This window comes from Malurus melanocephalus, unplaced genomic scaffold, assembly GCF_030028575.1.
Source record: "Malurus melanocephalus ecotype Western Australia unplaced genomic scaffold, MMel_1.1 scaffold_162, whole genome shotgun sequence".
Taxonomy (NCBI): domain Eukaryota; kingdom Metazoa; phylum Chordata; class Aves; order Passeriformes; family Maluridae; genus Malurus; species Malurus melanocephalus.
The window spans coordinates 668065-682722 of NW_026623394.1; the positions used below are offsets into that span (position 1 = coordinate 668065).

The 14658-nt window shown below is 45.0% G+C and overlaps 2 protein-coding genes across 2 annotated transcripts in view; one reads left to right on the forward strand and one right to left on the reverse strand.

Annotated features, from left to right (window-relative positions):
* NCOR1 (nuclear receptor corepressor 1) overlaps positions 1–9495 on the forward strand; it is a 55334-nt gene extending 45839 nt beyond the window's left edge. Inside the window, exons 35-47 of the mRNA XM_057371960.1 lie at positions 181–330; positions 868–1041; positions 1444–1609; positions 1838–2334; positions 2772–2900; positions 3013–3170; positions 3441–3664; positions 4090–4227; positions 5304–5446; positions 5996–6049; positions 6309–6530; positions 6798–6980; positions 7151–9495. Coding sequence (XP_057227943.1) covers positions 181–330; positions 868–1041; positions 1444–1609; positions 1838–2334; positions 2772–2900; positions 3013–3170; positions 3441–3664; positions 4090–4227; positions 5304–5446; positions 5996–6049; positions 6309–6530; positions 6798–6980; positions 7151–7338 — 2426 coding nt within the window. The 3' untranslated portion in view covers positions 7339–9495. The remainder of the gene's footprint in view (positions 1–180; positions 331–867; positions 1042–1443; positions 1610–1837; positions 2335–2771; positions 2901–3012; positions 3171–3440; positions 3665–4089; positions 4228–5303; positions 5447–5995; positions 6050–6308; positions 6531–6797; positions 6981–7150) is intronic.
* A 919-nt stretch (positions 9496–10414) lies between these two features.
* TTC19 (tetratricopeptide repeat domain 19) lies at positions 10415–14397 on the reverse strand. Its single transcript, XM_057371961.1, has 10 exons — positions 14206–14397; positions 14064–14137; positions 13881–13991; positions 13722–13760; positions 13156–13212; positions 12875–12936; positions 12666–12760; positions 12330–12484; positions 11891–12089; positions 10415–11430 (listed from the first exon to the last, which is right to left on the reverse strand). The coding sequence occupies exons 1-10, from the start codon at positions 14384–14386 to the stop codon at positions 11297–11299; spliced, it is 1107 nt and encodes a 368-aa protein (XP_057227944.1). The 5' UTR covers positions 14387–14397; the 3' UTR covers positions 10415–11296.
* Between the last annotated feature and the right edge of the window lie 261 nt (positions 14398–14658).

Here is a 14658-nt window from a genome sequence, read left to right on the forward strand (position 1 = left end):
CTAACTTAGTACTTCCTAAATTGCTGATTGCCAGACTTAAGAGAATATAACCAGCTGCAGTATAATTCTGCCCTTTCTTTATTCTTATATTTCCCCTAAACATTCATTGCTGACTGTCACCAATGAACAGAACATAAAATGTATGGAGTGGCCRTTCTCACGTGTGTCATCTCCTGACAGGAATTATTGACCTGAACAATATGGCTCCCACTATCTTAGTGCCTCATCCTGGAGGAACGAGCACCCCACCCATGGAGAGAATCACATACATCCCTGGCACCCAGCTCACCTTCCCTCCCAGGCCTTACAATCCTGCTTCTCTGTCACCAGGTAAGAGCTCTGATGGCTTGCTGGTGTCTCTAATTGTCTGACATGCTGAGATAATTGACCATCTTTATTCAGCTTTCATTAATGCCATGTTTTGATGTTTTCTCAGGAGATGCTTTTTGCATGCACCTCTCACTTGGATAGCAAAGGGTTTTTGATGATACCCTGTATAGTTACAGTAGGAACGCTGTCAAATTCTGAATTTGCCTCATTCCATCAGGTCTTTATTTGTAGTAATTTGAATATAATTCATGAAGCTCATATTATAGGTGCTGAAGGGTGGATTTGGGGTCTATAAGCTGTCTAGTTTCTAACTGTATARAAACCACTTTAGTAATAGACTGTTGAGCCTTCCACTGTCACTGTATACTAAATATTTGTCTTCCTAGATAAGTGGGTAGTCTTGAGTGGAATTAAAATGTAAATKGGGAATTTTGCTGTAAGTGGAGTGSAGAATATACTGGCAAATKATCATGCCATTATCGYGCTTCATTTAAATATATTTTTTTGCTCCTTCATTTTACCTTGTGGACCTTCCAGGACACCCCACACACCTGGCAGCTTCTGCAGCTGCAAATGCTGAAAGGGAACGGGAAAGGGAAAGGGAGAAGGAACGGGAAAGGGAGAGGGAACGTGAACGAGAGCGGGAAAGAGAACGAGAACGTGAGAGGGAGAGAATCACCTCAGTCCCTTCTGAACTTTATCTCCGACCAGGTGAGTGCCCATGGATCACTTGGGTGGGTTGTGTATGAAACTGTAACTGCTCATTTGATGCAGTTACTGTTAGCAGATACAACTTAGCAGTTTGCTTTTACTCTGCACTTCAGGCTGATTTCTGTTGCCAAGCAGTTTTGGTCATAATTGCAACTTCTTGAACTTTCTCTTAAAGCAGTGTAGCACCTAAAGAGGAGTGAATCCAGCTGTCACTGACACAGCTTGCATGTCATTTTAGAGCATTGTAAACAGATCTAAATCATTAMTACATTACCATCACATCCAGAGTCATGGAGACAATTGGGAAGGGATGTGGAAGAGGCAGCATCGATGTGTAGTGCTGCAATGTTGTAAGAGTAATCATTTATTTTTGTTTGTTCCCCTCCACTCTGTGCCCTGCAGGTGCAGAGCAGCCTGGCAGACCCGGCAGTCAYGGATACGTCCGGTCCCCATCCCCCTCTGTCAGAAGCCAGGAAAACATCCTGCAGCAAAGGCCAAGTATTTTCCAAGGAACCAATGGGACAAGTGTGATCACACCTTTGGATCCTGCTGCTCAGCTACGTATCATGTATGTTTTATAAGCTACTGTTGTAGGGATATCTGTTCTAATATTTGAGCTTATTAAAAGGTGCATTTAGGGTTRAGGATATTCCACTAAAGATTACTGCACTATTTTCACCAGTGCMTTTTGGATAGAAATTYGTGTCAGAAAAGCTTTGCTTTATTRTTTGCATGATCTGGCTCTAGTTCYTCTTTCYRTGTGRTGTAATTGAGGCTATTCAATGTTTGCCCACAGGCAGCTCACCCCTGGAGCTCCCTCTATCACTCAAGGCTTGCCAGCTTCCCGTTACAACACYGCTGCTGACGCCCTGGCAGCACTCGTGGATGCTGCAGCCTCTGCTCCTCAGATGGAAGTTGCCAAAGCAAAGGAGAACAAGCACGAAGGAACCAGGATAGAAGAGAACGTGGGACGCCGGTCAGCTGTGGTGACTGACCAGCAGCAGATGGAGCAGAAGACCCTGGAGGTAGAAAAGAGGCCTGTGCAGTGCCCCTATACATCTGCAAATTACTCTGGTGGCAAGTCCCAGGGACAGACTTCATCAGTAGTCTATTCAGAGGCTGGTAAAGAGAAAGGACCTCCTCCTAAATCCAGGTACGAGGAAGAGCTGAGAACTCGAGGAAAGACCACAATTACTGCTGCTAACTTCATAGATGTGATCATCACTCGCCAGATTGCTTCAGACAAGGATGCTCGAGATAGGGGCTCTCAAAGTTCAGATTCTTCCAGTAGTTGTACGTATCTTAGTAACTCTCTACTTCTTTGCTGTCTGTCTTAGCCTTTTAGGGAAATGATGTGAAATGATTCAGATGTTTAATGATAAAMTATTCATCTCTGCAAAGCAGAAACACTTGATAGACAAATRCAGTTTTTGCATATARTGACTGTTGCAAAATCAGAGTTGTTTATTCTATTCAGATTCCATGCTACAGCATGAAATGCAGCATCGTAAGAGTAACCTTATCAGAAGTCAGGAAACTGAAAATTACTTGGTTAATGTTGGAACACTGTTTCATGGAATTGTATCACCATGGTTATGAGAAGGCAACAGTGTTTTTGACATTCATTCACTGGTGCCATTTTTAATAGAAGCACCAGTGTWGCTATGTATAGGCAACAAAATTTTCTGTCATATTTACATCCTATTCCACAACCTGTGCTTGATACTCAGTATCCTCACACCGGTATGAAGCTCCCGGGGATGCCATTGAGGTGATCAGCCCTGCAAATTCACCTGTACCTGCTCAAGAAAAGCTGCAGCCCTATCAACAAGAGACACCCAAATCGAGCCAGGCAGAGAGTAAGTTTATCTGCATAAGCAAATATTCTCACAGTTACCTTTTTTAGATTTGTAAGCACAGAAGTGTCAAACCTTGAAGCCTAACAGACTGACCTTTTTCTTTTTCAACCAGCTGACCCCAACAGGGCATATGAGGGCTCCATTCACCGCTACAGAACACAACAGGAACCCCCCTCACCCCAACAACCTCCACCTCCCTCTTCCCAGGCAGAGGGGATGGCACATGTGCCCAGGACCCATCGGCTCATCACCCTTGCTGATCACATCTGTGTAGGTTTATTTGATTGCCTCTATTCTCATGTGAAAAGTTGTATTTTAATTATGAAAATATGTRTTTTGGAACATAATTCTAGAATTATGGGTTTTATTTGAGGATATTATAAAATATTGTATCTGAATTTATATCTCATTTGCTGCCATCAGTCTCATCTAGTTSATGAATACCTGCACTGTGTAGATGTAGATGAACATTTAAATCTTCCCACTGTGGCCGATGTCTTAACCAAGATCTCTTTTCTATTTTGTTTTGGTGACATCCAGCAAATTATCACACAAGACTTTGCTAGAAACCAAGCAGCTTCTCAGGCCTCTTTGCAGCCTCCCACCACTACATTCCAGAATTCCACCCCCACTCCAGCTCCTGTTTCTGGCCGGGCAAAGACCTCGAACCGCTACAGCCCCGAGTCGCAGTCGCAGCCTGTGCACCACCAGCGGCCAGGGGCCAGAGTGTCCCCTGAGAACCTCTCTGACAAGGCCAGGGGAAGGTAATCCATGGATTTGGTCTRACTAAAAGTTTAATTGACACCCAGATATGATATTGATATAGAATAGTGCAGTAATAGTAAATAATGCAGTGTAGATTGGAAGTAAAAGTGCCTTTTAGTTTTAATTTTAGGCAAAATCTGTCTCCCACTGTTTTGCCAGTTTCTTGGCTCTATGACATAACTGTTTTCCCTTTGCTACTTCTACTTCATTTCCAGTCTTTACAGGGGTGAAGATGTTTAATTATTTAAAACTTACCAGAGTTGTTATGGACAATTCATTATAATCTCTTTGAGATCCAAGCTTACTAAAGCATGTAACGTATAACTACACATAAGTAGTTGTGTATGAACTGGAAAATTACATTAATTAACTACTTCTGTACATGCATTTAGAGTAATTATCTGTCTCTGAATTGTGTATGTAGGCCTGGAAAATCTCCAGAGAGGAGTCATGTCCCTTCAGAGCCCTACGAGCCAATCTCGCCACCTCAGGTCCCAGTTGTACATGAGAAACAGGAAAATGTTCTGTTGCTTTCCCAAAGAACTGAGCCTACTGAACAGAGGTARGTGCAAAATTGACTTTTAAAAACATTATCCTGAATCTTTGTGCTGCAAAAACCATGTCTTTATTAAAGAGCTGTTCAAGTGACCTTCTTCTGGTGCCACAGGCAAGTTGTTAATCACTGTTGATCCTTCCGCACTAACATCCAAAACTTGCTATTTGGGGGGTGCTTTGGGAAGGCTGAGGGAAAGGTCACATGTTGGTGCTCTGTCTTAAGTTTCTTGGTGCAAGCAGAGTGTTCTGTGTCACATCTGAAAGAACAGGTTAGAGTGAAACTTCTTGTTCAGTTTCTGTAAAACTGAAGTGGGTTTTGAGAAAGGTCTATTTTCTATGATTTTTATTAAATAGTTCAGTCTTCTCCTGTCTGATTGGATTCCTGGATACTGCCCTGGTGGAGAGGGGCAGAACCAAGCTTCCAGCACTCATCATGCTGGAGCAGCTAATCACTTGGAATACCACAGGGCTAAGGAGCTTAATTTCCARGAGGAATGAAGGTGGGGTGTCCCTGGATCAGGCAGCCCTGTCCCAGTTTGCCAGATGTGCACCACGAAACTGCACAGGATCTTCATGGCATCCCTGGCACTGCTGGTGTCTGCAAAAACATGTGGGAGATGATTGGAGTGGGTGCTCCTGTATTTACCGTGCTGAGGAAGGAAGAGCATCCAAAGTATTTATTTAAGGTTCATGCTGGTGAAATTGATTCTGATTTTATTGGGTTTTTTCCCCTCTCCACTCTGCAGTTGCTGTAGGGTTGTTGTGGATGTTAGGTAGATGCAAAGGGATTTTCAGAAACATGGCAAGGGGATATTGCACTTTTTAGAAATGCAAGAATCTTGGCCTAGAAAATCTAGACTATTTTTCACTTTATTTTTAGATTATTTCTTAATTAAAGTATGAGTTATTTGAGTTTTTAATTCAAGCTTATTTGCCAGATTGCTACTGCTTAAGCAAACTCAGTTATTATTGAGTCCCATAGTGTTCATATGACTGCAAGTGGTTTCTGCCTGACTGCTTTTGAGATGATTTAAATGTACATCTTACAAGTTCTGTCTCTTTGACACGTGTTGGTCTTGGCAGGACTGACTCTCGCTCTCCAGGCAGTATCAGTTACCTGCCTTCGTTTTTCACCAAACTTGAGAACACTTCACCAATGGTAAAATCCAAGAAACAGGAGATATTTCGAAAGCTGAACTCATCTGGTGGAGGTGACTCTGACATGGGTATGCAGGACTTGCCTTTTCACTCCATTCTTCCAGCTTAAGCTTTATGTGACTTCCACCTGCAGATGTCCTRACCTAAATATGTTCAAATAATACAAATTCATATAAATCTGTGAATGTAAAACATATATAATAATTTGTTACCACAGAACTAGAAGATTGTTTGATTTTTTTTAATGTTGTATGTAGGACTGTCACATCTTYTTAACACTTCGTTTAAGAGATGAAAACCACATAATTATTGAGACAGTTGTTAAAACCTGACATTATTCTAACCAACTGTGTCTGTGATTTGCCTTGTATCAATACTACGTGTTTTCCTATTTGGAAAGGTGCCTTGAAAATGGTTTGTGTTTTCTTGGCCCTTATGATTATATGTTAAATGAATATAAAGAAATTTTAGTATAGTTCCAGTAATGAACACTGACACAGTGGAATATGATGCCAGAACCGTATTTTTGCCTTTTTCATTTGCAGTAGGGCTTCTAGTCATCTCTTAGTGATCATCAGTACTGAAAAACTTCATAAAATGTTGTGTTTTAATTGCAGCAACTGCTCAGCCAGGGACTGAAATATTCAATTTGCCAGCAGTCACTACCTCAGGTAAGTAATTCAATAAAAGAAACCCTGTATGTTTCAGAAAAAGGCAAAGTCTTAACTATCTTATATTTATACTCTTTGGCGAGCCTAGTAAAAGAGAAAAATGGTGAAAAATTAAAACCTGATATCCTGAAAATTTGTTTCCTGCACCATAAGGAAAAGCAAAATGACCAAATCTTTTCCCAYATCCCTTTGTAATTTCTTGGAGTTGCATTTTGTGCCTCCCTTCTCACCTTTCTCTGTGTTTTCTTTTCTCTCCCAGGTGCAGTCAGTTCTAGGGGTCACTCCTTTGCAGATCCTGCCAGTAATCTGGGTCTGGAAGACATTATTAGGAAAGCACTGATGGGAAACTTTGATGACAAGAGTGAGGAGCACGGGGTCGTGATGTCCCAACCTCTCGCGGTGGCTCCRGGCAGCTCCGGCGCCGCGGTACCAGCAAGTAACGAGACACGGAGGGAAGAAACCAATCCATCTCCAAATTCAGGTATTGCAATCCCCAAATATCCCATGGCCTTAAAGAAAATAAATTAATCAACGGTTTGAATAAATATGGTGTCACTGAAAATCACTTTGGAAGTGATAGAAGTGGTATTTGCATTTATCGTCCTGGCTTTTCCAGSAGCCTGTGACAGCATTGATGGAACAGGGTGGGTTGGATCCCTGAAGCTTGTCAGTGCTAGCTGATAATTTATGAAAACAAAACCACAGAGGTTAAAATGTGGTTGATGAAATCTGTCCCCGCTGTTCCCAGGTGGGGCAGTCAGCAAGCAGAAGCTCATCGGCAAGTCAAACAGTAGGAAGTCAAAGTCTCCAATTCCTGGGCAGGGGTATTTGGGAACTGAAAGACCTTCTTCAGTCTCATCTGTACATTCAGAAGGGGACTACCACAGACAGACTCCAGTGTGGGCCTGGGAAGACAGGCCCTCCTCAACAGGTGAGGAATGGGGTATTTGCTGAGAGCTCAGATATTGTACTGTAAYGCTGGATATTGGCCAGAAGTTTCCAGCATGTGGGGGTTTTCTGAAATGGATTTTCTGCCGGCTTTTACAAGCCAAGCCAGCACAGATCTCTCAGAACATCTCATGTTTTTGCCTCTTGATGCAGGTTCCACCCAGTTTCCGTACAACCCTCTGACCATGAGGATGCTGAGCAGCACCCCCCCGACCTCCATCGCCTGTGCGCCCCCGTCCATGAGCCAAGCAACCACTCACCCACAGAACAGGATCTGGGAGCGAGAGCCTGCACCACTGCTTTCAGCACAATATGAGACTCTGTCTGACAGTGATGACTGAACTATGCAGATTATTATTTTTTTTTTAATTTGCGGGTCAAAAAAAGAAATCTATTTTTGACTTGTGCCCAYAGAGACTTTCCAAGAGAGCAAGGGCCACACAATGAAGAATTGCTGGAGAGTCCGTGAAATGCCTTCTGCACAGGCTGTGTGTTGGAGGATTGTGGTCGAGAAGGTTGACTTACAAAAGATAAATATGTAAAGAGTTTTTAAAAATGTGGACTGTTCCTGCTCTACATCTATTTGTAAAGAAAACCATAATGTCTTTTAAATCATTCTTCTGTAAATAGAGAGTACTTTTTGCAGTGTTTTTTCCCTTGCTATAGTATCTGGTGTACTTATGTTCAAATCATTGCCTAAACTTTGGGGGTCATTTTGTAATTTTTTTTAAGCATTTTCTCCAGTGTAGAATACTCTTCATAACCCTAGCCTCCCTCTCAGCCTAGCCTAACCAGAACCCCAGCCTCCCAACCATCATTGCCCATTTAATGCCGTGCCACTTCCTGCAGGCATTGTGCTTTTATATAATTTTTTTTTCCCTAGACACACTTTCTCAGTGGTGTTCAAGCTCTTGTGAAAATGTTGATTTTTAAGACTGACCCCTTAGTGAATTCTGTACATTAACATACTCYGGTTCGCTGGAATAAGATGATATATTTCTTTGGAATTTTAAATTCTGCCACATTGTAAATTTTTGGTGCAGTTGGTTTTATTTAGCAACACTGCAGAAATATTATTGCATGGGTATGTTATGGTTCATTTTTAAAAGGTTAARGAAACAAAAAAAGAACAGCTTCTGGAGGCATACCTCACTGTTATGCACACTGGGAATTTTAACTGTGCCCTAAAAGCCTATTCTTAGTGTTCTCTGTTTCTGCATTGTATGCAGTCAAAACAGGCTACTAAATTTTACTGTCATATTTAACCACAGCAAATGGCTTTTCTGAACAGAGGCTCTGGGTGGGTTGATAAATCCTTTAAGAAGAAAAACCTCTACATCCCAAGTTTAAATAAAACAAAGTGCTTTTATAGAATAATTGAGCAACACAYGAGTCAACTACTTGGCTTCTGTTATAACCAGTTTGAAATAGGTACTGTGATTTTTACCTTCCTCCAATCTGATTTTAAAATCTTGATGTAATAATTATTTTGAMGTCTGCGTCCCAGTCCCTGTCCCTCTAAGCAAGCTTTTGGTGGAAGTCCTTACAAATGCTTGGCTTAACTCCTAAAGTGTGCAATACTTGTTAGGGTGATTTTTATTTTGAAATTGTATATGGTACTAGGAGAGTCTCCTTAATCATTCAACTATCAATGCTTGCTATGATATGCTTGTAGCTCATGTACACATTCATCTGGGCAGTAATATCACAGGGTGTCTGGACATCCATCTGCAAAAGCCATCTTCATTTTATGCTGCACTGACCTCAGGAAGTGAATTCAAATCTTCCGGGGTAGAAGGACTGATTCACAGATAGCACTGAGCTGGGGGATGGCGTGGTCTGTCAGATTCCAAACTGCTTTTGCATCTCATTGATCAACTGAGTCTTTGCCTTGGGATTATTTTCCAGTGAAAAATATTTTGGATTTTGCCGCTGTATTTRTGATGCGTTGTATGGAAGGTGTAATGCAGTGTGTAACCTTGAGTGGTGTGAGCTCTGCACCTATGGAGGGACTGTGATGGTCCTCTTACAAACAGGAAGAAGCACAGAACTATTTATCAATAGCAAATTTATTTTCAGTCCTTTAAGGAAAGCCTTTTTGCCCCAAGAGTGGGAAATGAAATTCCAAAGGAACACATTTGGAAACTTGACACTGTTGAAAATAGAGCTATTTTGCTACTTTTTTTAAACACTGCATCAGAGTAGATCAGTTGGCAGTCTTAAATCTCTTTGTAGTCTTTCTGTAAGAAAGATTTCTCATCCTCCCCTCCTTTACCCTTCTGGCTTGAAGCAGTGAAGTTTTCATCCTGTTTGTAGACCTGTGCTCTAATTTTAACTTCCTTTTTTGTTCCCACAGCAACATATACTGGAAAACGAGTTGATCTGCCCTTTTTGTAGATTTAAATTTGGAGTGGAGAGTTAAGTTCCATTCTTAAACTCACTTGTTCTCACTTTCTTAGTGTAACAAATACAATGTGAAAGAGGCATGTACAGACAAATGTCTTTGCTACCTGTACAGTAAGTATAGCATGTTCATTGCAAAGCTTCATGTTACTGCTGCAGCAGCAGCAAGATATCCAAAGTAGAATAGTCACTATCTCCTAAGATACAGCTTGAGTGGCATTTGCACATAAAATGTTGCTGCTTTTTCTGTTTGTTATCCGAATTTTAACTTCTCCAGTGTAAAAACCTCTCCAGAGCCTAAGTTAGGGTTTACCACGATTCCATTAATCTTCAAGTATGGAATTACATCTGCCCTGTTTCAAACAGGAAGGTGTTTGTAAGTCATGTTTACAAAGTGTAGTTTACTACAAATTTTTACCTGATTTCTGATCAGCGCTTTCACAATGCTTTCATCTTGATATGGTTCGTGATTCTGATATGAAATCATTTTAAGACTTGAAAAACCCATGCATCATAATTTCCACACAATGTCTTCACTAGACAGTGACTTCTGGATTCAGACCAATCAATAAAGGGGATCAGTTCTCCACTTGCTTTTCCTGTGTCTCCCTCTTGTTTTGCAGCATCAGGCAAAAGCCTGTTCCCAGAGGTGCTGCAGGGTTCCCAGGGAACACTGCTGCCCTCCAAGCTCTGCCAYTTCAAACCCCAAACCCAATGCTTCAGGGAAGGTTGGCTCCAATGTGCCAGAGCTGTATTTTTACTTCCTAGCTTACTGAGTGCAAAGCTGTGTATGTGACTGAAGTTTTCCAGCTTCAATGAACTTCTGCTCTAGAAAACCCGTGCACCTCCTCCTTTTAGCTCAAAGTTCAGCAGAGATGGAACTGCTACTGTAAGTAAATTAATAAAACTGTAATTACACTGAGGGTTGTACCAACCAGCTGAAGTTCTGACAACTGAGAGGTTAAAATTATGTTTGGTTAGTGACAGAATTAGTTCATTTTACTATTGTAACTAAACATGGATTTGGTAATTTCTGGTTTAATTCTCCTCTTTCTTTAACATCAGATTAAATTTCAGATTAATTCTCCTCTTTCTGGCAGGGCAGAACTGAGAAATCCTGTTGTCTAAAGCAGCTGTTCATACTTGATTCACATGAAGGCACAAAGCTGGGTTTGTACACACCATCYTTTCCAAAAGGAAGCTTCACCATTCTAGCACTGACCTATCCAAGATAGAACACCTTTGGCATCCCATGTGCTTTCCACTGGAGCCAAGAGTTTTATTTCTGACAACAGCTCTGTTGTGGTAACAGCTTCACCCCTCCTCTGAGAGGACAAGTTCTATCTTTGGATGCTAAATGAAGAAATTCAGTCGATCTTCAGGCAACCTGTTGGACAGGGAGCTACAGCTCTGTTGAAGTGCAGGTACAGCCTGGGAAATGCTCCACTGAAGTTTAAACACACTGAACTGATCAAAGTGTAGCCCCCTCTTGTGCTGCTCAGCTTGTAAAGAGTGAGACAATTCCTGTCCCTTCCTTTTTATGACTTGCTCTAGGACAGCCATGTTTTGAAACTGAACACTTCTGTGAAGTAGGTAGGAGTAGCAAATACTCCTTGACTAACCCAAAGGTATTAAYGCCAAACTTGCACTTAGGCAGCCAGAATTAAATCACTTAGCACAGTAGGTCTGTCAAACCACAGACTACACCACAAATTCACACCATTAAGATTTCACACCTTTATTTTGGGCTGTTAAGCAGTAGCAGCCCTTCCTCTTAAGCAGTCCTGAAACTCCTCATGGCTGTTTGGAGACCTGCACCAAGCTGGTCCCAGGCTCCCTGAGCTGACCAACCCTTGCTGCCTTCAGCCACCTCAAGGTTGGACTCCATGGCCAAACTTATTTGGAGCCTTTTCTCCTCTTGGCCAGCTCAGCTAGTTCCTCCTGGATATGCTGGACAGAAGCAGCATCTCCYTTCTGCTGTGCCTGCTTGAGAGCTTCTTTGTACACTTGTTTTGCTTGCAGGAAGTCTTCTGTAGCAAGAGGGAAAAGAGGCCTGGCTACCCAGTCCCATCACCCATTTTCAGAGCTCCCTGCTGAAGCTGATCTCTTGCAAAGGACAAGGACTAATTGGAACACATCAAGAACTAGGGAGGCCCAGGAAACACCCTGCCAGGCTGAGACTGTGAGAGCTGGAGAGCAACAGGGATGATGGGACATGGTGCTGCTTCAGCATTAAAATCTCATAGAAAAAGATCTCATGCATGTCTTCTGTCCTTGTGGAACCAGTTACTGGACACAAAGCACGTGGGAAACAATATCCCCTGGCAACCTTTTGGGTCAGGCTAAATTCAGTTTGTGAAAGCAATTCAAAGTGAGATCTATGTTTAAATTAAAACTAATAACCCAAAACCAGCACTATAGCTCAGCTCCACAATCCAGATCTCTGCAGTCAGACAAGCTCAGTGCCAGGCTGRGCATTTATTCACTGACCTTTGTGCATCAGGATTGCTGCCAGGTTACTGAGCACCATGTGCTCCTCAGGGTGCTGAGTGTCCTTTGCCAGCTTTGCTGCCTTCCTGACATAGGTGTGTGCCTCCTCATAGTGTCCCTGAGCATCCAGCACCGTCGCCAGATCATTCATCAGCACCACACTCTGCACCAGGAGAGAAAAGGGAAGCTGTGGAGCAGTCTGGGGCAGCAGAAGCACCACATTCATTCCCTGTCACACCAGTTAAAGCAGCATTTCCCAGAGAAGTTTTTAGTGAGGAAGTCTTGTATTTCTGTATTTGCATGCTCRTCCTTCCTGGCAGGGGAACAGCCTCATGCAGTGCTGGCCATGTCTGATGGCAGCAGAGTGCTCTAAGGCTGCCTCRTTCCCTCGAGATCAGCCTTTCCTTCCCCAGTGTCCAGCTGCTGCTGTGCAAATCACCTGTGGRTGAGTCTCTCCCTGAACCTCATTTGATATCTGCAAAGCCTTCTCATACATTTTCTGGGCTGCTGGGAGCTCGTTGATGGTCAGGAGGTATCGGGCATAGGAGTCCAGGCTCATCCCAAGCAGGAGCTGGGTGTTGGCCTTTTCTTCATCTGCAAACCGAGAGAAGTGATCACTGCCACAGGATCAAACATGAGCCTCCATCATACCAGAACAGGAAACTGGGGCAGTGTGAAAACAATGGACTGCCATGAGGGCAGCAATTACAGAAACAATATCAAATACAGGGAAATGGAGAAAAAGCAGAAGCCTTTGGCAGACAAGGCTGCCCACCTGATAAGACATCCTCAGACAAGTCCTTCTGCTTGGCAATCTTCTCCTCTAAGGTCAGGAYGCAGAACTGGTAGCCAGCTACGGCTAATTTGTGCCTGCAAAGTGCAAAGCAAAGCTGTTTCAAACCCTCATGAAAGAGCCTCTGCTTGGTCACCCCACCACAGCAAGGCTCAGATGAAAGCAGAAGACACCTTTTGCTGGGAACTCACTGTTTTTGAGCAGCGTAGATRCCGGCCAGCTTGAGGGACATCTCAAGGATGGCGTTGTCATCCTGCCAGCAGACACACAGCACAACTGTTACTCTTTTTATATCTCCCCAGAAACAYTACTTTGTCAGAGAGTTCAGACTTTGAATATCTGAATCTTGTTGCCTTGAGAGCTGCCATCTACTATGGTATTGCAAATTTCCAGTAAGAGGCATTACAGCACAAGAAATAGGCTGCAAGCTGGAAGCACTGAGTGTGGTWCCCAGCTCTTCATCTGAACATACCTCCTTTGTGTCCCCTGCGAGCATATAGCTCATAGTTGCTTTGTAGAGCTTTTCTGCCTGAAACGAGAATTTTGAAGAGGATTCTGAGGAATGATGGCATTTAAAACAAAGCAGAGGCTGACTATGTGGAGGGACCTGCCTCAAATTTGTCACATTTATACCACACCAAGACCAGACAGAAGTGAAAGGCTGACCAGAGCCCAATGATACTGAACCAGTGGATCTTTTTAGTTTTTTTTCTTGAGCAMTGCTGCAGCAGCCAGGCCTTTACCCTGTGTGAACCCAGATTCTCCTTGGAGCAGCCATCTCTGTGCTCAGCTGCATTTCACAGTAAGTATTCCTTTTCCTTGCACACCGTGTTGGAGCTCAAAATTTAACTGTGAGAGCATCTTTCTTAACCTGATGTGCTCACAGGACGGCAGCCCTGAGGGGATCATTCTGCTTTGCGCTGGGCTATCTCTGCCCCACAGTTCAGTCTGCAGCTTGTGCCAGCACCCCAAACCTTCGAGACCATGCACAAGGTGTCAACCTTTAAAGATTCAGAGAGAAAACCCAGAGTTACTCACATTGTCCAGCTGTCCCTGCATCAAGGCCACGTTCCCCATCTGGAAGAGAGGCAGAGAGCGCTGAAGCTCCACCGAGGCAGCGGGGACGACCCCCAGCTCCGCCGCTTTTCCTCCTCCCTCCCGCTGCTCCCCGAATGGAGCCCGGGCCCCGCTGCTCACCATGCTGTAGGTGTAGATGATGGCCTGCGTGTTGTGGTCCTGGTGYGCCCGCCGCAGGGCCTGGTGCAGGAGCCGCTCGGCCTCGGCCAGCTCGCCCTTGATGGCGCTGAGCTGAGGGGGCACCGGGGCCGGTCAGCGCCGGGGATTCCAGGGATGAATCCCGCCCCGGGCCCCGCGCCTCACCTTGGCTCGCTTCAGCAGCAGGATGATGGCATCCTCGCCGTCCTCCTCRTCGTCCCGCGGGAAGAGGGAGAGCCCTGCGGGGACAGGCCGGTGGGTGCCCGGGGCCGGGTGCGCGGTGCCCGGCGGCCGCCGCCCCTCTCACCTCCCAGGAAAGCCAGAGCAGCGCCGGCCGGCCGTGCCCAGCGCGGCCGCACCGCCCCCGCACTGCCGGGGCCGCTGTCCCCGCGGTGTCCCCGGTGTCCCCCTGTCCAGGCGGGCCGGGGCAGGACGGGGCGGCGCCGGGAGCACAGGCGGAACAGAGCCCGCGGCAGCGCCGCCGCCATCCCGAGCGGGCCCTTTAAGAGCGCGCGCGCGCGGCGTGTGACGTCAGCGCGGGCACGGGGCGCCGCCGTGACGTCACTCCCGGAGCGGGAAGAGCCCCGGGAGCGGGGCGGGAGCGGATCCCGCCGGGAGGAGACCGGGAACGGATCCCGCCGGGAAAAATCCCGGGAGCCCATCCCGCCCCTCCGCCAGCCCCGGGCAGGAGCGCCCCGGGCAGCGCCGGCTCCTCGGGACACCGGGGACACCGATGAGCGAGGGGCTGGAGCGTCTCCCT